The following is a 25,519-nucleotide window of genomic DNA, read 5'->3' as shown; positions in this document are numbered from 1 at the left end:
CTATGACATAAAGAATTAAGGCAGTTCTGAAGGTAAAAGGGGGTCCAACCCATTACTAGTAATGTATACCTAATAAATTGGCCAGTGAGTGTGTAACATAAATAAATTGGTATTTGACTAGATTATGTAACAAAAGTGAATTTTGCCTTAAACAGCCATATAATATATTAATAGGCTACATAAGAATGCTTTAAGTAAGCATAATACATACAGGCATCATAGATAGCATTACCAAATATACTGTTAAAATATGTAATATCAAATCTAAATGATTAATTATATTGCATAAATAATAAATGATTTACGAAATACATTTCTAAAACTAGTAAACAAAACCACTCTGAATCTTACTGTTGAATAATTTAACTATAACCACACTTTTCAAAAGAAACTAGTTTAACTAAATATCTAAAATAAAAGCCTTCTGCATAACACAAGTTTAGATTTCCTTCATATAGTTAATGATATCTATAACACTGTAAATATGAATCCACAGTAGGCTTCTTGGGGAGATGCTGAGGATCAGAAAGCATCATTCTAAGGGGAAAGAGGTTGGCGCTTTAATCAAAGTGCTCTCAGCATATTCTAGTAGGTGCTACAGCCAATCGCAGTGCTGCTGAGTTCTGATTGGCTTGGCTGTGGGGGATGTCTGACTTCCATGGTAAGGGGTTACTCTCTCTCTGCTCCATCCGTTCATTCAGCCCCCACAGTCAGCAAAACACACGTTAGAGAGTGCAGGTCCACGGCAAGCAAATCCTGCAGAGCAGCGCTGTGTATGTGTGTTCGTGTGTGTGTGTGTGTGTGTCAGGAGGAGGAGAGAGAGAGAGACAGAGACAGCATGGACTAGATGCTTCTAAACCACTGCAGGAGCACTAAATCTGGGACTGTCACTGGAGGAGGGAGAGAGAAGACATTCAAAGAAGGACGTTTATCTTGCACTACAGTTACAGTATGGAGACTCATCTTTGCTGTCCGCCAGCAGATCAAACTAGAAGCAAAGGACACAAAAGTCAGCCGCCGTATTGACTTTTGAGAGGACGGAGAACCTATTTCCCTGACAGTTTGCTCTGAGAAGGTGAAGATTAGGAGTGGATTTTGTTTCTTCTTTCTTGTCTTGTCTCTTCTCCTGTTTCGGTTAATCGCTCTGCTTTTGCGGGCTCTCCAAAAGTCGTCACTTCTCTCAGACCCTTCCTTCCCTTCTCAGCATCTTCTCTGCATGCTTTTCCACTGCTCTGCAGGTGAACACACTCATGGTGGATGCCAAGGGAAGGAACATGAAATGTCTGACGTTCTTGTTGATGCTTCCAGAATCAGTTAAGAGCAGGTCCAGTAAAGGCTCCAAAAAGGGGAGTCCCAGCAGCTCGTCCAAGCTGCCCCCTGTGTGCTATGAGATCATCACTTTGAAGACCAAGAAGAAGAAGAAGATGGCAGCGGAGATCTTTCCTACCAAGAAGCCGGCGTCGGCCACCACGGTGCAGCAGTACCAGCAGCAGAACTTGAACAATAATAACACTATCCAATGCTGCAACTGGCAGGGTCTCTACTCCACCATCAGGGAGAGGTAGGTCAACTTTAAATGTGTGAGACTCAGAGGTGAACAGAGAGGGAGGCAAGCGAAGGAAATGATTAAAAGTCTGTGTAGAGAACATCTGCAGACAAACAGAATATTTTTGTTTTGTTTGTTTTTCCACGATTCTATTGTTTGAGACTATAGTAAAGATTTTAATGCACTTTTTTGTGTAAAGAATTACACAAGATTACACAAAATTAAAGTTTTAGTACTCTGATTTAAGAGCTATAATTAACTGTTTCTGGTGAATTTACAATCAAATATGCTGGTAATGTTAACTCTTTTTAAGGAAGGTCAGTTGTTCTTGCATCATAAAATACAATTTGTTTTACTTCTCAAATAATAGTGGGTACTTGTGGAGTGCTTTTTAATTTTTTTATGTTTAACAGAGCGAGCAAATTTTCACAGTATGTCTGATAATATTTTTTCTTCTGAAGAAAGTCCTTTTTGTTTTATTTTGGCTATAAAAGCAGTTTTAAATTTTATTAGCCCCTTTAAGCTATTTTTTTTCAATGGTCTAAAGAACAAACCATTTGTTATACAATCACTTGCCTATAACCCTTACCTGCCTAGTTAACCTAATAGTTAACCTAATTAACCTAGTTAAGCCTTTAAATGTCACTAAGCTGAATTCTAGTGTCTTTATACAGTATATATATATAATAACTAATGATTACGGTATTTATATGAAAAATATACATATTATATAAAATAAATTATAAAAATAAAAATATAGATATAAAAATATTGAAAACAAATTTTAAAAAGAGGAAAAATCAAGAGAAGCAAAAAAGATTTAAACATTTAGTTTGAAATTTTGAAGAAGAAATTTTGTAGATTGCAATTTTTTTTGCAATATTTTGCTTGAATTTAATTGTATTATCTTTTAATTTCTAAATATGTTTGGTGACTAAAATATTATTTTAATAAATATATCCGTTTAATAAATCTGTTTTATTTAAACACACCAAAATACATTGCCTATTCACTGAGAAATGGATCAAAATATTCATTTTCAAAATAGGGTTGTACTCACTTACGCTGGGCACTGTAAATAAGACCTTAATTTAATTAAACATTTCTAAATTGTATTCATCTGCTGAAAAAAATGTTTAATGTAATAATTCCTTAATAATAATAAAATAATTGTATCAGACTTTTTGATTTTGAAAAATAAGAGATTGGAGTATTTAGTGGAATATTAAATATTTAATATACATGGAATATTTCATATACAGTTATTGTCATTTTTTTTGCAAGTGGATGCTTAAAACACATTATTTCAAAGACACATTATTGGTAGTTTGTAAAAAAAAAAACAACGGACCATTTTTCTTAAAACACATTCTGAACAATTACAAGCCCAGAGAACCAATAGTGGCTTTGAAGTCATCACTTTTGATTTTCCAAAACTCCACATGAATTTTATTCACATTTATATTCACATATAAACTGTAGTTAAACTGACAATTCAGCAGGTTCACATTTGGGTGTCGAATCTCGTTTCTAAAATGCTATTTAACGTCTCTGAATGAATGTCTCTGAAACAGTTTGAGAGCATTCTCCAGTGGTAAATTGTCCATTTGTGTAGTTGTTGGTCTCTGTTCCGCCCTGAATGCATTGTTCCCGACGAGGCAAAAGAAAGGAACAAGTTTTGTTTTATATGCAGGGCTTTGCTCTCTTTCAAAGGGTAATATTTATTTTGTCGTCATGGGAAAGCCCCATGCCGGCCAAAACAAATGTGCGCTCTCAGACCTGGCTTTGTAGTCACTCTGGAACAGCGCTCCTTGTTTACCGACTGCTCCTATGTGGCCAGGACCCCAATAATGCATGAGGAAGATCCTATTGTGAACTCCTGTTTGACAGAGGCCAAGGATTTTCCTGAGAAACAACCATTTGACATGCAAACAGCTGAAGTGCAGAATTCTAATGAATGTCTATTTCCAAAATGCTTTATTCCATTGTAAGAATAGAATCATCTTGTATCAAATCAGAATGTCTATCAGCTTTTTAACATCTAAAAATCATTCCACAACTCTTCTCTTACAGAAATTCTGTGATGTTTAATAATGAACTGATGGCTGACGTTCACTTTGTTGTCGGTCAGTCTGGAGGGACTCAAAGGCTCCCGGGACACAAGGTAAGATGACCCATTACACAGTCAGAGAACAGGGCAAGGACTTTACAATGTGCTTTATTACTGTTGCTTAGCTGAATTCTTTCTGTTGTTTTCAGTCTAGCCGGCCATGTGCCTTTTTGAGACGCTCCTCAATTATTGATGTAAAGCAGGCTCAGGTCTTTTGACAGAGAAACCTCTGTCTTTTGCCCATTTTCAAGCTGGATTTGTGCTCTATTTAAAAAAAAAGCATGTTTGAATATGTAAATACAGCGCTTTTATTTGAACACACCGTGAATGTTTCTCCCAAAGGCTTTTGATTTCTCTGTATAAACTGCTTAATTAGTGCTTGGTAAAATGAAACATCATAGACTTTGACCACACAAAACAAATTCAACCCATCTATGTTTTGAAAAAGTATCCCCCATAATATATTGCTGAAATATTAAGACTAGCTCAGGCCACAAAGTTGGATTTTAGAGAGAATTTTAGACTGTATTACTTGTTTAAATTAATTTGTTTACAGTTTTACAACTTTATTCATTTGCTCTATATAAAGATGTGATGTGACTCCATTAAGAGCCATAATTCTAAAGGTAATGCACAAATAAAAACAACATTTACTAGAATTTATTGTCAAAACACTTTACGAATGCATTCAGAATGAATGTTTGTTCAGGAATTTTTTTCTTCTCCACATGACTCAGATCTTCTGGACGCTTTCCACTTGCTCTTGTTTTAAAAATGTCATGGGGACCACTGGGGTGGCATTATTATATATGACATTATTATTTGTTTCAACCTCTGCCCAATTTTGACTGCACCGAAACCCCATTTAAACCGGTTCTTGTTTTGCTCTCAGACTTTATTTAAAAAGACAGGGTTAATCTGGTGCCTACAATTCAGGCATGACTCATCTTTTATCCATTTAAGAGGGCAGAATTGAAAGCTGCGTTCGGCTGATATGTGATGCTTTATAAAGCACACTTAGGCAAGGGCATTGTATTGCTTTGCTGCATCGCCACAGCCAATATTGCAATGGGCCATGAAGAGTTATTACAGAGCACCTTTTTATGATGTCCATTTGGCTGGCGTTCAGATATGCATTATCATTTTTATTTGAGAAGGTTATGTTTGCTTCTAGCAAAGGCTTCCTTGCGTTCGAGTGCTTTGCAAAATTACTCTTGCCATTTATTTGGTGCTCCTCTTAGTTACAATTTATTTGCTATGTGTTTTTCACATGAGAGACCCTGAGGGAGAAGGTCAGCTCTTTACTGATGCAGCATTAAAAAGGCCAAAATTAAGTCCGCTCACTGCAAAAGATGCTAAAAATGAATAGTAAATATTCACTTTGCTCGTGTTATATAATGCATCTGCATTGCTGTGTTGGCCTCTGATTTCATCATTAGCTACGTGCACCCATTAGCATCAGCGAGATAACTTTTAGCTTTCACAGCATTGTGAAACACTCTTTGCTTCAGAGGAGAAAGCAAATGCCATTCAAATGAATGGCACTCACGTGTCTTGTAAACCCAGGGGGAAATTACAGCTGTAATTAAGCATCGGTCTTTGTGGGTGAAATTTTGCGTGTGCTTCACGCTCAAATGACTCCGAGGAAATGGGATCAAGCCGAAATTTAAAACAGCCAAGCGTTACCTTTACAATGCAATCGACTTAGAAAAAAGAAACCCTGAAGGGCAACTTGTGAGAAATTAAAGATTGCTAGCTGTGCCTTTCTGATTCAGGTTATAATACAGAATGTGTCATTGTATACGTTGTGTGTAATTTAGAGTTGATTACATGAAACCACCTGGAAGGCTCTTTTAAAGAGTTTGAGCAGAATAATCAGGTTTTTTGTTGAAGACATAAAACTCCTTTATTGTGAGGTCACAATGGGTCATTTTTGGAGAAGTGGAGGCTGAAAAAAAATCGCTTGAAACCTTTTGTATCTATGCCAAAAAAAGTGTCCTTCAATACCAGGCTCCTTTGATAGGATACTATATTTTTGATGTTTGAACTCATTACTGCTAATTTGCAAATTATTTCAAATCAAGTGTAGACTTTTATGCTAATTGTTGACAAATGGATGCAAGTGGAAACAAAGATTTTGAGAATAACTTGAATTTTCTACATTTTTAGGCCATAGCTTAATACTATTTCAGATTTAAACAGGACTAATTTTCATATTTTCATATTTCATGAGTTACATAATCGTACTCTAAAGCACAATATTAAAAAAAAAAAATAAAAAAAAACGTTAAAGTTTAGTTTTAGTTTTAAATTTGTCATTTCTGCTGCATCTTTACAATATCATCAACTAATTCAAGTCCCCCCGAAAGGCTAGTCATCCACAAATACATGAGATGGCAGCATAATTCAGTTCCCTGAAGATGAAATCTCTAAAATCATAAAATGGCTAGTCCAGAGTCCTGATCTAAACTTGATTAAATCTGTAAAATCCCTGGTGACAGAAAGAAAAGCAATATAGGGTCACACTTTATTTTGATGAACCCCAACCTAACAGTTTATAAGTAAACTGTTAGGTTGGGGTTAGGGTTAATGTAAGCTGACATTTACTTGCAAAGTTTCTTATAATCAGTTAAATGTCTGTCAAAGGAGCTGTATTAAGTAGACAGTCTACTAATACTCAAATGGACCATCAAAATAAACTATAATGTTACTCAATATAGTCACTAGACAGGACCAAGATCACAGCAAAGCATTGTGAGAGACTAATAAGAGTTGTAATCTTCCTTCATGCTTCAATCATACCTATTTTATAAGTTTGATCTATTTCATAAAAATAACATGATTTTACAGCAATTCACAACTTCTTCATTTAGTGGCTAATTTCTATGTATTCATACAATCTCATTTGGACAGTTTGGTATGATTTGCTTATCCTACAATGACGGTTGGGTTTAGGGATGGTGTTGGGTGCTACACTTCCTTTTTAGGGTGCTTTCACACCTGTGAATCGATTTAGTTGTTTCGAAACAGTGATTAATATTATTACAATGTTGCTCTTTGGTGTGGTTTGCTTTCACACGGTTTTTAAACAGACCAAAAGGCCTGAAAAAAGTAACGTGCGAGTAAACTCTCCCCACATTGGTCAGAGTTTCAGGGTTTATTTTGCAGAGTCCCTTATTTTAATTTATGACGATGAGCAATAAAACATTATAAGCGAAAATCTGCACTTTAGTTTGAATGGTGACACCCACAGACATCCTCACCAAGTATAAATCAGAGGTAAAACTTTCTCATACAGTGCCGTTGGTTTATGCATTATAGTATTACATTATAGAGAGAAATAACAGAAAAATCAAGACTGCTGTTTGGTCAATTTTCCTAACAGATAAACATCTCTCATTAATAGGTAACATGCTTTCACTTTGGAATTTCACATGAAACGCACATTTACCGGTAGGAATGACATTCCGCCCTACTCATCATTCTCTCTTCATATAGCCGCATATATGCCTATTACTCACTACGATCGCTTTCTCACTACAATCAATCCACTCCAGAGTTTGTTTCAATCGAGCCGAGACCACCTCATTCAGGCGATCTTAGACTGATTGATTTGGCACAGATCCGAACGCGATTGCTGGATTAACATATGCCAAACGAACCGCACTAACTGGGCAAACAAAACAGGTTTCGAAACAAAGGTCTAGGTGTGAAAGCACCCTTAAAATTTTTGTTTCAGAAATTTTAATTTCAGACATTTTAGTATGATTGAACTCATACGAATTAGCCACTAAACTGACAAAACGTAAAATAGTTAAATTTCCTTGTGAGATCAGACTGAAATAAGGTGCTTTTGTGGTTTGCATATGCCTTGTTATTTTGTAAAACAGTTGTACTAACATTGTAAAGTCACAACTAAAATTCTTTCAGTGTATTGATCAATAAAAATTTCATTATGAACAAAATGAAGAGTTCTGTAATTTTGATGTCCTCTGTATATTTTTTCTCATTAGTATGTCCTTGCTGTGGGAAGCTCTGTTTTCCATGCCATGTTCTATGGAGAGCTGGCGGAAGACACGGATGAGATTCGTATTCCTGATGTGGAACCTCCAGCTTTTCTGGCTATGCTAAAGTAAGACCACTTTAGTAATTGTTTCTTGTCTGTCAGGACTGTGCTGGCCAGCACTTTCCTCATCTGCCTGGTTAAACCATTATTATCTTCCTGTACGGATTATTTAGTTATTATTGTTTTCAATTAAGCACAGGAGTGAAGAAAATTGTTCTCTCTGATCTAAGTACCCCTCTTTGGACTTCATCCAGAGGGTTAATCGACTACACCGACATGTAATTTCTTTACAGCCGACGGTTCAAGACCATTAAAAGCGATATGGCCTTTGCAAGAAGTCTTTTCTGATTGAAATTGACTGCGATTAGCTTCATTTGAATACACTGAAGATACCAAATAGCTTAATTTGACTTCTTAAATGTCATTTTGAATGGAGTACTCGTTTCAAAAAAGCTGTCCAGCATGACTTTATAGGGCAATTTAAATAAAAAAGGTGTGCTATTTATAGTACATGGCATTTCAACTCAAAAAATCAGCTTCTTATTTATGAAGCACACACACAGTTTCAGCAGGTGGGACTGTACTGTGTGTTTGCACTGCTGTCTGATTTGCATCATACAAATAAATCAGATGCTAAAAATGTGTGGTGGGCACAATTCATTCTCAGTTAGTTTCCCCATATCTCTGCAAAAACAAATAACAAAACATTAAATTAAATTAAATCAGCAAAAAGCTTGACCATCTGGTCTTGCAGAAAAGACCCTTAATAAAAATAGTAAATAGTTACTATACATGGCATTAGTTATGTCTCCATCCAAAAATGCGAATTACCTTTATGCGCAAAACTGGAATATTGCATAAAAGATGTGAGAATAAAGCACTGTTTCCGTTCAACAAGTCAAAGAGAACAATATTGTCATTTTCTGCTTAACTGGCGCCAAATATCAACAGTAAAAACAAAATTTACTGCGATAGGAGAAACTGTGTGAATGATTTCTTTATTTAATATATGACTTGCGCCTCAGAAGACAACACGTGAACGCATTTGAAGGCGTGAGATTCGGAGTACAGACTCTCTTGACAGTCCTGGCAGTCATTATATAATAACATTAATACTGAGATGGTTAATTTTAGAATGACCAAAACAACATTTCAGATGTTTTACAATGAGCTCAGCCTGCTGGTTTATCCATTAACACATATTTTTATCATCACATGATATCTTCTAACGAAATCACATGACTTTTCTAATGTGCATACTGGAATTTGTTTGGTAAAAGTGTTTTCATTGTAGTTTATGTGCATCTTTCCTTATCGAATAATCGTTTATCCTACTCTGTTTTGCGAATACATTTTTAATGCTCATTCTTAAAATTTTTGCGCGCAAAAATAGGTGGATGGAAACGTAGCTATTGTTTCAAACTAAAATAGATATGTTTCTTTTTGGATTTTTTTTGTTGGCACGCTACAAAATGCTGATGAAAAAACAACAATCATTAAAACATGTCAAAACATGCTTTTATTAAGTGTACATGTTACAATGCAAGAAAAACTGATACTAGTGATTAAAAGTTATTTCAGACATAACTAAACTCACTTTTATTGCCGCTTACTGCAAATTTCACTTTGGAATCATGCAAGAAACTAAGTAAAACCTTTTGAAGTTTTTCCAGGTCACCCCTGGTTGAGGTCTCTAGTTTATTCCCAAAGTATTTTATGTGTATCACAGTGAACCCTGAACACAAATGTTGAATAGACCTCTGACTTAAACCAGAAGAAAATAAATAATAAAGCGAGCTTAGCTTGTTCGCCTCTCTCAGGGCTTAGGACCATGACAGAAGATCTGATAGATCTCGACTCGTGCTTACCCATCTCTCTTGAGACTCCTCTTCTGTTCTCCATTCTCTCTGCTCTTGCACTCGTTCATCTCTCACTCCCTTCATCTCTTGAGAGAAATTCTTGTTCTCCGTCCCTCCCGCATCTTTTATCCCTCCTCCCCCACTCTCATAAAAAAGCATAAATACTATCTTTTGCTTTATATGCCTCGTTTCGGATCACCCCTTATAGAATATCACGTCGCATCTATAGAAGTTATCGCCTGTAGCCAAGAATGCATATACTGTAGCATCAGATTTGCAGTGCATCTGCACAATGCATCAAAGTGCAGATCAATTCATCCACTCCCAAGGACACAATCACAATTCTACAAAGTTAAGACCACTGTCAGAATAGTGTTATTTTGATATCAAGAGGAATAACAAAATGTAGTATTCCCATTTCCAGCACAGCTTTCCTATGACTTGTGTGGACCAAAAACACATGCTGGTTTGCATCATAAAATAGTAGCTTCTGGCTGGGCCGGTAATAGCAGGCTCTGATGCGTCCATTTTAAATGACTCTGGCGGATGATGTACTACATGGCTAACCCAGATTTTCTTCTGCTTCTCAGGTACATTTACTGTGACGAAATTGACTTAAGTGCCGACACCGTCTTGGCAACTTTATACGCAGCCAAAAAGTACATAGTCCCACACCTGGCACGGGCTTGCGTCAACTTCTTGGAAACAAGTTTGAGTGCCAAAAACGCGTGTATTCTTTTATCTCAAAGCTGTCTGTTCGAAGAGCCAGACCTGACACAACGCTGCTGGGAAGTCATAGACGCTCAGGCAGAGCTGGCGCTTAAATCCGATGGCTTTTGTGACATTGACTCTCAGACCTTGGAGAGCATCCTCAGACGGGAGACGCTGAATGCAAAGGAGATTGTAGTGTTTGAAGCAGCACTAAGCTGGGCAGATGCCGAGTGCCAACGGAGGGAGATGAACACCTCTATTGACAACAAACGCAAGGTGTTGGGTCAGTCCATATATCTAATACGTATCCCAACAATGGGTCTTGATGATTTCGCAAATGGTGCCGCGCAGTCAGGAGTGTTGACGTTAAACGAAACCAATGACATTTTCTTATGGTACACAGCGGCTAAGAAACCCGAACTGCAGTTTGCCAGTCAACCTCGTAAAGGCTTGACACCACAGAAGTGCCACCGCTTCCAGTCGTGCGCCTACCGCAGCAATCAATGGCGATACCGCGGACGCTGCGACAGCATTCAGTTCGCTGTTGACAAGCGGGTGTTCATCGCCGGTTTTGGGCTTTACGGCTCAAGCTGTGGGTCAGCTGAGTACACCGCCAAAATCGAGCTCAAACGGCAAGGGGTGAATTTGGGAACCAACCTCAGCAAGTACTTTTCCGATGGATCTAGTAACACCTTCCCCGTTTGGTTTGAGTATCCAGTTCAAATCGAGCCGGACACTTTCTACACTGCCAGCGTGGTTCTGGATGGAAATGAACTGAGCTATTTCGGACAAGAGGGTATGACGGAAGTGCAGTGTGGAAAGGTGACCTTTCAGTTTCAGTGCTCTTCGGACAGTACCAACGGCACAGGTGTGCAAGGCGGCCAGATCCCAGAGCTCATTTTCTATGCCTGAGTTTCCCTTGGGGGGGAAAAAACTGCCCACTTTACTAGTGTGAAATAGCTTTACAACACGTACAAGATCTGTTTTTCTGTTATTTCATGGCAGAATTCAACTCCTCCAGTGCTGCCAGCTCAAGCAAACTGAGGCATAACAGGCATTACAAGGGTTTTGTTTTGAGCTCTTAGTGTTTTGGGGGGTGGGCTGTCAAGATGTTACACTGTATTTTCTTCCTGTCTTAAAAGTGAATTAAATAATTTATTTTGTGCTCTGCATAACGCTGCACCTGTTTACAAGGACAAATCTCATTTCTCTGGAAAATAAGTGAGCCTGGCTGTTGCTCTATATCTTCATTGATTTTTAATATTTTTGAATAATTTCATTTAAGAGGGGACATTGTGCATTGTACAGTATATATATATTTAAATGTATGAACTAAATTATATATATATATATATATAAATATACTATATTATCACTCCATGGCTATTTCAGCTGTTTACAATGACTACGCCATGTTTGTGAACGCTTGCACATGTATATTGTAGCAATAGTGAACAAAATATTCAGTCACGATAACAGTCTAACTTCAGTATTTCTCCACATCATGATTCAAGGCAATCAAAATACCTAACACCAAAGTTACTGTCATCACAACTACTTTACTTTTCTTAACATTCACTGTTTAAAGGGATAGTATGGCCAAAAATGGAAAACTCTTCCATCATTTACTTACCCTTGACTTGTTACAAATATTGTTTTTGTTCTGTTGAAGATATTCTGTTGAAGAATGTTGGTAACATGTAACCATTGACTTCCGTAGAATTAGTTTTTCCTACTATGGATGTCAATGGTTACAGGTTTTCAACATTCTTCATAACATCTTCTAAAAAAAACAGGTGACTAAATGTTCAGGATTTAGATTTTTTTTTTTTGGTGAAATATCCCTTTAAAATTTATAAACATTAATTGAAACAATCATGTTGAGGAATACAAGTTATTAAATGTCTTGACACTATTGGCATTTGTAACACTTTTCACATGTCAAATCAGAGTCTTTAATCTTAGTTAAGAAAGATGTCAATTTTAATTTCCTTAAAGTGAAAACAACGCAGTGTGGGACAGATGTAAATTTCAGTAGGTTATACAGTTCTAAAGATATGAATTTCTGATAGTATTTAACCAGACATGACATACACTACCTGACAAAAGTATTTTCGTCTATCCCAATTGTAAGAGCAACAAACAAAAAATAACATGACTTCTAGTTGATCATTTGGAAAAGTGGCAGAAGGTCGATTTTTCTGATGAATCATCTGTTGAACTGCATCCCAATTATCACAAATACTGCAGAAGACCCACTGGAACCAGCATGGACACAAGATTCTAACAGAAATCAGTCAAGTTTGGTGAAGGAAAAATCATGGTTTGGGGTTACATTCAGTATGGGGGCGTGCAAGAGATCTGCAGAGTTGATGGCAACATCAACAGCCTGAGGTATCAAGACATTTGTGCTGCCCATTACATTACAAACTACAGGAGAGGGCAAATTTTTCAGCAGGATAGTGCTCCTTATACATCAGGATCCGCATTAAAGTTCAAGGTGCTCAAGGATTGGCCTGCCCAGTCACCAGACATGAACATTATTGAGCATGTCTAGGGTAAGATGAAGGAGAAGGCATTGAAGATGAATCCAAAGAATCTTGATGAACTCTGACAGTCCTGCAAGAAGATGCATTGATGTATGGATGCAGTCCTTCAGGCACATGAGAGTCATACACAATATTCATTATTTTTCCACCGCACCATGACTTTATAGTGTACACTGTACATTACTTCTGTTACATCACAATACTTTTGTCTTAAAAAAGTCAGACCTTGCTGTCCTAATTAAATACTTAAACATCAAGGCATGATCATATTTTATTTTGGTAAATAAGCGTAATCTAGAGGCCTTAGCCTTACATATAAAGCACTTCTGATACCAAATTATCAACTAGAAGTCAAATTATTTGTTGTTTCTAAAACATAGATAGACGACAAGACTTTTGTCAAGTAGTGTATACAGTACAATCTATTAGACTGTACATCTGTCCCAATCTATTTGATTTAAAGTCTAATATGGAGTGACTGAGGTCAGAGGAATCAACTGTACAGTGAACTGTTTCATGTTGTATTATATCCAGCAGAATGAACATTCTAAATATTGATCTTACAATAAAGTGTCTATGTTCTCTAATGGATTCCACGAAACATGTTTTTTTTATTAACAAAGTTCAACACCAGTATGTTCAAAGTCTCTCAATTTTTGTGAAGTGCACTAACTTACCAAACACATAGGCTACATTTAATTTATCTGAAAAAAAACATGTAATACATAATCATATTCTCCACCGCCTTGCAATATAACGTTTTGGGATATTGTGTCATCATTTTCACCTCTGTAAGTGTTGTGTTCATGGCTAATTAGCAGCATAATTAGCTGTCACCCAACAAACCCGTCTTCACGCTACTAAATGGGATGTTGTCAACTAACATTATATCACATATTTATAAAAGCGAAATATTGCAAGCATTTAATTTTGTCTGCTTTGGGCTGTAATTACTGGCATAGTTACCCCCTTTTTATTTTCATAATGGTGTCAAAAGCATCAGAAACACACACATAAAAAAGCTAATTCTATTTCCTGTATAACATTTAGTGACAGAGATGATGAGCAATGATGAGCAGAAGACAGATGATTGCTTTATAAATTAACCACGACCATTTCTTAAACAAACACTGACAACTTTAATTATTTTTACTAAACTTACACAGCAACGCTCAGTCCTGCATCCTACTGAATAAAGTGAGCTAAACTCTACAATCACAAATGCAATGCACTTTCATTTATACAGTACATGCAAATCAACTAAAATGTGTGCCATTTCTTTACTTGTGCGTGTTGAATTCGTCTTTTTTATTTTTAAGTGATTTGATCGTCACATGAGCTACTTTAATCTCTGTGCACTACTTAGAAGAGAAGCTTGATGGAGCTTGTTGTGAGTGTTTTTTGTTTTTTTTTTGATGAACACTTCTGTGAATGTGTGTAAAAGCATATGTTTGTGTGTTACAGTACAGAAAGCCTTATGAATGTGTATGATAGTCGAACATGCAAATAAACTGAACAAGCAGTTCTTTAATAACATCAAGACTGACTTCCATTTTATTCTGTTTATATGTTTAAACAACATTTTCGATTTGCTTTGGTTTTTTACGATCATCAAATATGATCAGATGATCAAAAAGCAAACAGATAAAGATTTAATTCTTGGTATATAACGTCAATACATACTGCACTGTAGATAAAGCAAATGCTTATGTATTTGATCATAAATACTGTAGTTGTGGAGCAAATATTTAATGTACCAGTTTGATGTCCACATCAAATTAAATTAGCAAAACATATTTAATATTCACAGAAAGCATTTCAAATGTGTCCACTTTAATGTAATGAGTGTCAAAATATGGAAGAAAATATTCATCTCTGTAAAAAGAAATCATTAGTACTTTACTTAAAAAGTTGACTTTACTAACATTAATTTAATGAAAAAACCATGCCAAGATGGAGTGACACCGTGGCTCACCTCACAGCAAGAAGGTCGCTGGTTCGAGTCCCTTTTGGGCCAGTTGGCATTTCTGTGTAAATGGGTTTCCTCCGGGTGCTCCGGTTTCTCCCACAGTCTAAAGGCGGTGAACTGAATAAACTAAATTGGCCGTAGTGTGTGTGTGTGTGTGTGTGTGTGTGTGTGTGTGTGTGTGTGTGTGTGTGTGTGTGTGTGTGTGTGTGTGTGTGTGTGTGTGTGTGTGTGTGTGTGTGTGTGTGTGAGTGAATGAGTGTGTATTGGTGTTTCCCAGTACTGGGTTGCAGCTGGAAGGGCATTCGCTGTGTAAAACATATGCTGGATAAGTTGGCGGTTCATTTCTGATGAATAAAGGGACTTTACGTTAAAAAGTTGACATTAATGTAAAAAAATAATGTCAAAATATTGAGGAAATACAGTGTTCATCTCTTTACAAAAAGCTGACTATTTTAAAAAGTCAGTAAATGTGTAACTTTGAACTGTTAAGTTGATTTAACTTTTTATAATTTTGCACATTATGTTCATCACTTAATGATCTTAATGCAACAGGTTTACTCACTAATTTTAAAGTAAATCAACAAATCATTTAAAAAGCAATGGGTTGACTTACTTTTTAAAAAATAAAATTGCTTTTTACAGTGTAGCATCGATGAAATGATACACCATCTGCAATTAATCAAATACATAGGAAAAAAAGTGATCAGTCCAAAAAAATATATATTTCAAATCATTAAAAATGCCATACTAACAAATTGCCACCTTAGAATTATAAGGTTCTATCTGACATTTTTGTCAAAATTGAGTTATTGACATTCTTGTTAATTGACAACTTATTTACAATATGGGATGTTTTTTTATAAGTTGTTTACACTTTAAAAAATTTTATTTAAAAAACAAATGTAACACACATACTGTTTGCTATGGAATGTAAAAACTTTGAAGCTCAATATCTCAAAATCATTCAGAACACAGATAGAACCTTATAATTCTAAGGTGACGAAATAGATAAAACCAGTTTTAGTAAAGGTAAAGTATAAAAATTTAATATTTTAAATATTAAAATTTTAATATGCTAACAAATGATTATTGTTCTAAATGTGCCTGAAAGATTTTTTGGTTAATAAACTATTGGCGTTCGCTTCTGTAATCATGCAGAAAAATGTATGAAACAATTAACATTCTTATGCACAATATGTTTAATGCTTGAAAATCTCTTTATATGTTTGACCCACAGAAAAAAACGGTAAAAACGTACTTCTGTATTCAACCTCAGTAGGAAGTCTATCCAAAAGTTACTTTTATGTAACCAGCTTTTTTTTTTTCATTTTTCTTTTTTGACTGTAAGAGACACAAGCTTCTCCAAAAAGATAATAAGATAAAGTACAAGAGGCATCATTGTGAAAATTCTCAGCTTTTAATTACTTTGAAAAAAAACTTTATGTCAGAACTTGCCAGGGGTATGAATAATTTCAGGCTTGACTGTATAAAGGCTATATATAATAAATTTACAGTGCTCAGAACATATAAGTACACCCCTTACAAATCTATCTTTTAAATTCATATGTTTAGTACGAAGCTATACAATATTATTTGTGCATTAGCATTAGATTAATCAATACTGAAGCCAAATCTGGAGCTAAGATAACGGTCCAAAAACTAGTACACCGACATTTATATGTTATAGAAAAATCTGAAATACAAATTTTAAAAAGAGGAAAAATCTAGAGAAACAAAAATTTGAAAAATTGAGCTGAAATATTGTAGGTTGTATTATTTATATAAATCAAATATTTTGCTTGAATTTAATTGTATTACCTTTCAATTTCTAAATATGTTTGGCGACTCAAATATTATTTTAATAAATATATCTGTTTAATAAATCTGTTTTATTTAAATCCACCAAAATTACTGTACTCAATTATGCTGAGCCTTATATATTAGATCATATAAGACAAGAGAATCAAAGTTTATTGCAAAAATGCAACAATGCCATGTAACATGATATTGGGGATTTAATATCAAATAATTCAATAGCATTCAGTATTATAGAAGTCAGGCATGATCACCGAGGATGGAAATGTTGATATATATTCCACTCAATATGTTTTGGGACCAAACATTTTATTTCTCTGTTGGTAATACTTGCATGCAATATTTTTAATTGCCCACAAAGGCAGTGAGAGACTCAGCTCTGACAGTCTGTAAAGCCAGCAAGCCAGACTTCTTACAGTACAACACCGTCCTCAGCAAATGGAGATGATATATTGAGCTCTAAATTACAGTTCAGTCAGCTAGCAGAGGCAAAGCAGAAAGGCAATCTGGAAAGGAGGATGGAGAGCAAGACAAGACGTGGCATTTGTCTTCATATACAAAACATAAGCTCTTTGTGAATACAATCTTTCTGACAATACTTGATTTTTATTGGATTTACATATTTTTTAAACTACAAGGGAATGAGGTTCAGTTTGTCTACATTGAATGGTGATGAATATTTTTTTGACATTTCATTTTCACTAACATTACTGGAAAATTAAAGTAAGTAGGTCTATATATACACTGCCAGACATGTTTTAAAACAGTAAGATATTTAATATTTTTAAGATAAGTCTCCTTTGCTCAGCATGTCAGCATTTTTTTGATCTTAAAAAAAAAACAGCTAGACAGTAACATTTTGAAGTATTTTTTTCTTTTTAAATAAATTTTCTTTTCGACTATATTTTTTAAAACGTAATTTATTCCTGTGATTTAAAGCTAAATTTTTAGCATGATTATTCCAGTCAAGTGATCCTTTAGACTTCACCTCAATACTGTGATTTGTTGTTCAAAACATGTATTATTATTACTATTATTATATAATAAAAAATAAATAAATAAAAAAAGACACTGGCTTTAACGTTTCTCATTGGATCATAAATTTGAATATTACAGGAATAATTGTATTACATTGTATTTTATGATAAGCGACGCAGTTGTGCAGTAGGTAGTGCTATCGCCTCACTGCAAGAAGGTCGCTGGTTCGAGCCAAGGCTAGGTCAGTTGACGTTTCTGTGTGGAGTTTCGCATGGGTTTCATCCGGGTGCTCTGGTTTCCTCCACAGTCCAAAGTCATGCGGTACAGGTGAATTGGGTAGGCTAAATTGTCCATAGTAAATGAGTGTGTATGGTTGTTTTCCAGAGATGGATTGCAGCTGGAAGGGCATCCCTGCATAAAACATGTGCTGTATAAGTTGGCGGTTCAATCCGCTGTGGCAACCCCGGATTAATATAGGGACTTAGCCAAAAAGAAAATGAATGAATGAATGTATGTTTTAACAATAACAATAATTATTATTATAATTATAATATTATTATTCATATATTAAAAAATAAGAATTTCGGCTTAGTCTCTTTATTAATCTGGGGTTGCCACAGCGGAATGAACTGCCAACTTATCCAGCATATGTTTAACGCAGCGAAGATACCCTTCCAGCTGCAACCTATCACTGGGAAGCATCCATACACACTCATTCACACACATACACTACGGAATATTTAGCTTTCCCAAGTCACCAATAGGGCATGTTTTTGAACATGTGGCGGAAACCGAAGCACCCAGAGGTAACCTACGCGAACACAGGGAGAACTGTGCCACCGTGGAGCCCAATAATTATAATATTTCTATTTAATATTTTTTATTATTACTATTATTATATAATATATGCTACTGATGTTGTTAAGAACAGCTGTGTAGAATTTGTTTAGCTTTCTTTAATAAATAAACATTTCAAAAGAACAGCAAGACAATATTAATGTCTTTATTATCACCTTTAATAAATGTAAACCATTCATGCTAAGTAAAAAATTAAACTTCTATAATTTCTTTACCAAATAATATATTTCTATTCATCAAAGAATGTTTAAAAAAATATATGACAGTAATCATATAATAATAATAATTATTATTATTATTATTTTTATTATTATTAATATATTATTATTAACATATTCAAATAGAAAACAGGTATTTTGTTGCACTTTGGATAAATAAATGCCGGTTTGGAGAGCAAAAGAAATGTTAAAAATATTTTATATATGCTTCACAATACAAACTAATTTAGTTTAACTGATTCTTCATTTGGACATTTTTTTTACTTTCACAAATGTTATTTAAAACATTAAACTAAGCAATTGCACAGTGCACACATTGGGCACATTAAATTTACAGTTTTTTTATGTTTATGAGTTCAACTGTCTCTTTGAATTCCTAAACATTTCATTACCTTAACCTAGTGACTAAGCTTTACATTTTAATTTTCAACCTTATCATCTACTTGCTCATATTTTTCTGTGCAGCCAAGCGTTTATAAATGCTAAGCGTAATTTCATCAAGCCTCTTGTTCTGCGGTGTGGTTTAATAGAAAGGCGTTTTTTTCTCCCCGAGCGGCCCATCAACATGAAGAGGTGTGTTCAGAGCCTCCGTTCACCACACCTCCGGTGATCAATACTCTGTCCACTCATTCCTTTTGTAAGAACTCTCAAAAGGACAGTAACCAGCCTCGGTAGATGGAGAAAATGGAGCGAGTAATTTGGTGAGCTTTGATTGTTGGGACTACATGGCGTTTTTGATTACCTCTGAATAGGTTCTCAGATGAGTTCAGGATTGTTAAATGGCCGCGTATAAACAGATCAATAGCCTGTCGTGTCAATCAGCACACTTTCATTTAGAATTAGTCTCAAGAACTAATACTTGCTGCTAACTTTGACAGGCTCGCTCTGTGAAAGTGTCTAGATGTAGACTGGTGTAGAGGTCATGGATTTAAAGGATTTTCATTCAAGCAGCTTATTGAGGAATGCCATTTTGTCCTATTCGTACTCAAAAAAGTAAGAAAGAAAAGAACTGCCAAAAGATTCTTCGATTTCATCGACCATCTAGTGTTCTTACTCTGGTTTTCTAAAACTAACACTTTGTTATGTTCTCAGTGGTATTTATACATTGATTGGCTTGGTAGTCTAACACCAATACTCCCAATTTATTAAAAAAATAAAATAAAATAAATTAATTAACTAATTTAAAAAATAAATAAAAGGCAGCGCGGTGGCGCAGTGGGTAGCACTTTCGCCTTACAGCAAGAAGGTCACTGGTTCAAGCGAGTTTGCATGTTCTCCCCGTGTTGGCATGGGATTCCTTCGAGTGCTCCGGTGCCCCCACAAGTTCAAAGACATGTGGTATAGGTGAATTGGGTAAGCTAAAATTGTCCATAGTGTATGTGTGTAAATGAGTGTGTATGGATGATTCCCAGTGACGGATTGCAGTTGAAAGGGCATCCGCTGTGTATAACATATGCCGGATAAGTTGGCGGTTCATTCCGCTGTGGCAACCACTGATAATTATTATTTTAATATATAAATAATAAGCCTAAAAGAAAATAAATGAATGGATGAATGAAAATAACAAAATTAAACTAAATTAAATAGTATTCTGCTCTATTCTGTACTTAAAGAATAAACAAAAATCACCTCTTATAAATTCTCTGTTCTGTCTACTTTTAAATCTACATATTTGTACAAAAATTGGCTTTCCATCCTGTAATTTCTCCCTATCAAATAATTAAATTAATTTAAAGGTGCCATTGATTGAATATCTGGATAAACCTAGGCATAGCTGAATACCATTCATGAACACATTGCTTCCTCGATCTTATGGAAATGCAATAAGTGTAAAAACCTGACAAAAAAAAACCTGACAGACCAATCAAAAAATTAATTAATTAATTAATTTATTAACTAAAAAGACACCAGCTGTGGTGTTCCTCATTGGATCATTAATATGACCTAATAGCAGCTTTTGATTTGCAACAATATTTCCATGTTATATTACAACAGTTTTCTCTCTTTCCCTTTTTTCTAAGTTTAACACAACTTGTTATAGGTTCTATGTATGTGGGACTTTTATTTTGAAAACAAGACAGACATTAGCTCTGGGGTGAGTTAATGCAACTGCATGTAATCTATTTACAAATAGTAAAAATGCTACATTCTGCAAAGACAGACAATAAATGTATTCAGAGTCATCCAGAAGAGGCTTGACTTAAAAGTTTAAGTGAAGTTTCAGAAACTAACTTTGAGAGGAGCACCTGATCTCTCATCTGCAATCATTAATAAACCAATCAGGTTATTCCAATCTCACAATAAATAGCCCGTCTCACCTTACTCCCTTATCTTTGTTTCTGAAGAATCCCCCGATCCACCCCATCTCCCCCTTTTGGAGCTCTAAAGAACTATCTGACCTCGTACCTACTTACATGCTTATTGACCAAGCAGAAGCCCTGGGCTCAATGGGGTATATGCACATGGGTTTTTAATTTCAGTCAACCAGCTCCAGGGTTTTCGGTTATTTGTTATCCCATACATAATCACAGCATTTAAGATATGATTTGTTTAAAAAACAATGATCTTCACTGCCTGGCTGAGATGCGATATAAAGTGGAAATCAGACCAAACAAGAAGCACTGCATTAAATTATATTTTCCACAGCATGTCTTTAAAATATGGACATTTATTTTACCCCAGTGTTTTCAATGGAGTTTCTGCACTAGCCTGCTGCTAATGACGATGCCTCAGTTTTAACGGTCTTTTGTCTCTTTTTACGTTTTAACAACCAAATTAATGCTTAAGTCTATTTAACTGATTGTATACTAATCGCAATACAACATTGATGCTGGAAAAGAAACCTTATGAAATTGATAATAGTCACATAAAACTTTCATCGGAAGTACATCATTGGCTGAAAAACACTAGCTGTCCATATAGTTCATTATTTCCGAGCTCAGGGTTCTCTCTCAGGACAGCATGCCAAACCTACTATTAAAATTAAGCAATATCTATGGGTAAACTCTACTGTAATTTGTGTTAGTTTAACAAATATATTAAATCTCCCATGTATGTTTGTAATGAGGTAATACACATGTATATGTTTGTTTAGTATCATTGGTACCTTTAAATCAAATGGCTCTTGCCTTCTAAAATGTTCTATTCTAATTAATTTTTTTTTTTTTAAATGCTTTGGCTTTCTATTGCTAATATATTCTCATTTATTTTCTGTTCTGTTTATTAAATTGCTTTAACTTTCTTATATGAGTTTTCTCAAAACTTGATCTGACATTTTAACAATAACAATCTAATCTGTATTGAGCCAACTTTTCTATTTATATTTAAAATATTGCTGCTTTGATTACTTCTATTGTCCTCTTTTGTAATTCATTGAAGCATCTGCCAAAATGACATGATTGAACGGAAATGTAATGTAACAGAAATAATGTGGTTTCAAGATTGACAACTTCTGGACATTACAAAGACCTCGATTCATGATTATGAAGACCCCCTCCATCCCCTTTTTGTCCATGCATTTGGTTGCTTATATGAAAGCACATCACTTGAATAAAAATCTATAAAATATTAACATCTCATCTTATTTAGGTACAAGTTTATGCTTTCGGAGCAACTACAGTAAGTTATAGCTGAAGTAATTGTTCTGCACTGGGTCAATTTAGACAATCTTTTGAACCACGCATTTCATAAAGCATCATTAAAGATTCATTACACTGTCTCTGCAAACAGCAGACGGTATTAATGCTCAATTTTATCCAATGTGACAATGCATTATGAGCCGTAACCTAACATATAGTACATTTACTACATGCATTAAAGGTTTCTGTCCAACTAGAGATTACTTTCTGACAAGAGCTGCTCAGAATGCAACAGAAGAACCAGAGAAATCCCTGGAAAGGGCTTTTCTTCCAGAAGCATGTCCACACTGGCTTGCTCTTTGTCACGAAATGTCTAGTAGCCCAGCCAGAGGATCCGGTGTGGATTGACCTTTTCAGTACATAATGCAGACACAGTAATAGCCACTTGAGTATCTGCTTCAAGCAACTTGGATAGTCTTAAATCCCAGAGACCAAGTGCTCTTTGCAGAATTCTGTCCTTTTAGGGCCCTATTTCAAGGCAATCACATGGGGACAATTTACATCATTTAGATAAAGTAGAATAGATTTACACATACTTTCATTAAACATTTCTACATTTTTCTGTCCAACCACACAAACACCCACTCCCTCACCCACTCACCTTATTAGCCAACCTTTTTGTACATTTTGTTTTGTACAAAAACAGACCGAATGATGCCATTTCCCACAACAAAAGATGTTTTAAAAATCCGACCTCTTTAATTTCCTTTCTGAACATAAAAAAAAAAATCCTCTCTGCTCATTAACTCATTTGTGTAGTGCATATTATTTTATGTCTGTCCACTGATTGGTTGTTCATGTTGTATGGTAGTACAGCTGCAGTTTTCTGTGTCTTTATGTTCATGTTTACCGTTATGTACATGCTAGGGTTGGGCATCTAAGCTATAATGCCGATCCGATACGCATCTCGATACAAAGAATACGATCCGATATATTAGCGATACATTTGTGACATATTGCGATGCAACACGATACGATTCACACCCATATCACGATACGATGCGATATTTCAGCACTAACTAATTAGATCAAGTTTATGAGATGATGTGAAAGAGGATGCTGTGCCATTGAATGAGTTTGATTATTTATAAACCAAGCAAAACCAAGACTTTTTTTACAAACTGGCTTTTCTCTCAGAGCCAGAGTGTCAGTTTACAGTAGAGGGCCATTTTAGAACATATAGCACATATTATTTAAGTATTTTCAAGATAAACAGAATGTATAAGTGCAATATATATTAAATATATATATATATTTGCACTCTTTCAACATAAAGGTTTACCATTGCACAACAAGAATTGTGATTTAACTTTTCAACTATGAAAACAAGTTTTACAAAGATATTTTGCCACTGAATATTCAAAACTTAAGGTCATGAACTAGCAGTGTTATGCTGCTTTGAAACATCACTGTCACTGTAAACAACAGGCTAATAAAAATATAACAAACCAGCAATCTTCTTGCTGTGAGGTGGTCAAACTACCCACTGTGCCACCGTGACACCCATTATTTTTATCATTATTATTATTATTAATATTATTATTATTATTATAATTAAATAAAAATAAACAGGAGGAGGTGTTTAAAACCTTCGTTCTCCGTGACACTAGGCTGAATATCTTTGCAGATGAACAATGCAATAGCATTCGTTATTGGCATAGAGCGCACAAAACTGTTGCGCACGGAAAAAAAAAACTTGCAATACTTTTCTCACCACTTTTGGAGCTGGTTGAAGCAGTGCGAAAGCCGGGGATGCAGGAACACTGGAAAATGCTTTCACAACAACACCGTGGCGCCGCTTCAAGTGAGATTTCAGATTAGTCGGACTGCCCGCGTATTTTACAGATGTGCGGCACATTTTGCAAATTGCATCTGTCCTGTCATGTCGTCCATCCTTAAATCCATAATGTTGCTTGCCATACTTTAGATTTAAAACTCAGTGGGGACTAAAATGTTTGTTTTGCTTCTCGCGCTTTCTGAGGGCGCACCACTAGCTTTATCCGCACACCTGATACACTGAGTTGTAGTGTAAGTGTACACATCCGCAAATCCATTGCTAAGGCTTACTTTATGTAGGTCGATTAAATTATGCGCCAAAAACAGGTTGACAACACTTGTTAATAAATAAAAAATACATTCTATATTAAAAATATAAGCTGTATCTCGATCGGAAAAATCGATGCATCTCGCAAAAACCGATGCATCTCGATTTGCTTCCAAAATTTCATTCATCCTGCTGCTCAACCGATGCACTCGCATCGTGCACGCGCATGACCGCGTATCGATACATATCGATGAATCTTCCCATCCCTAGTACATGCATACTTTTGTGTTTTCTGTGTTCTTGCTTTTGTTTGGTTTATGTAAAGCATCATTAGATGTTTCATATAAAGGCACTATATGAATACAACTATTATTACTATTATTATTATTATTATTATTAGTAGTAGTAGTAGTAGTAGTAGAAGTAGTAGTGGTATTGTTATTATTAATATTATTATCAGTAATAGTAGTAGTAGTGGTAGTGGTGGTGGTGGTGGTGGTAGTAGTAGTAGTAGTAGTAGTGGTATTGTTATTATTAATATTATTATCAGTAGTAGTAGTGGTGGTGGTGGTGGTAGTAGTAGTAGTAGTAGTAGTAGTAGTAGTATTAAATGGGACGCACACCGGATGCACCGCTCAGCACTGCGATAGTGTACACATGACAGTTGAAAGTATCGCACACCAGTTGCATACATTCGCATGTTATTTAAAACGAAACTGTTCAGATGGTGCTCTGTGGCGCGGAAAAAATATAAACAGTGTCTTAAGTCAAAGCTGGGCGCCACGGACAGCTGCCAACTAGCGCTGCCGATATATATATATATATATATATATATATATATATATATATATATATATATATATATATATATATATATATATATATATATATATATATATATATATATATATATATATATATATATATATATATCTGTGGGCAATTAAATAATAACTTTACCTGAATGTGAACATATATACTGTTTTAAAAATATGTCCAGAATCAGAATGAGCTTTATTTTTTCAAGTGTATATGCAAACACACAAGGATTTTTTGTGGTTTATAGGAGATCAGGGTACATTCATACATATCAACACAAGAAAAAAGAGGGACATTAAAATAAGTGGAATATATTGTAAATAATATAAATGAAAAAAT

The 25,519-nt window shown here is 35.2% G+C and overlaps 2 protein-coding genes across 7 annotated transcripts in view; one reads left to right on the top strand and one right to left on the bottom strand.

Annotated features, from left to right (window-relative positions):
* Positions 1–25,519, bottom strand: part of LOC141377032 (uncharacterized) — a 316,142-nt gene that overhangs the window by 13,307 nt on the left and 277,316 nt on the right. The gene's annotated exons all lie outside the window — the stretch shown is intronic.
* btbd3b (BTB domain containing 3b) lies at positions 696–14,377 on the top strand. 3 transcript variants are annotated; one of them, XM_087279572.1, is made up of 5 exons: positions 696–1,075; positions 1,239–1,561; positions 3,620–3,710; positions 7,670–7,788; positions 10,172–14,377. In XM_087279572.1, the coding sequence occupies exons 2-5, from the start codon at positions 1,251–1,253 to the stop codon at positions 11,202–11,204; spliced, it is 1,554 nt and encodes a 517-aa protein (XP_087135698.1). In that variant the 5' UTR covers positions 696–1,075; positions 1,239–1,250; the 3' UTR covers positions 11,205–14,377. The 3 variants fall into 3 exon arrangements, with proteins under 3 accessions (XP_087135698.1, XP_087135697.1, XP_087135699.1); XM_087279573.1 differs by having other exon boundaries at positions 881–1,075; positions 1,309–1,561; XM_087279571.1 differs by having other exon boundaries at positions 696–1,561.

This window comes from Danio rerio, chromosome 13, assembly GCF_052040795.2.
Source record: "Danio rerio strain M-AB ecotype USA chromosome 13, GRCz13ab, whole genome shotgun sequence".
In the NCBI taxonomy this organism is placed as follows: Eukaryota; Metazoa; Chordata; class Actinopteri; order Cypriniformes; family Danionidae; genus Danio; species Danio rerio.
This window is presented reverse-complemented; position numbering and strand designations above follow the sequence as displayed.

Bases quoted from the DNA above. Each gene is read 5' to 3' on its own strand.
- btbd3b (XM_087279572.1), top strand. From the start codon at position 1,251: ATGGTGGATGCCAAGGGAAGGAACATGAAATGTCTGACGTTCTTGTTG. The intron at 1,562-3,619 runs GTAGGTCAACTT...CTTCTCTTACAG, and splicing joins TACTCCACCATCAGGGAGAG to AAATTCTGTGATGTTTAATA. The intron at 7,789-10,171 runs GTAAGACCACTT...TCTGCTTCTCAG, and splicing joins GCTTTTCTGGCTATGCTAAA to GTACATTTACTGTGACGAAA.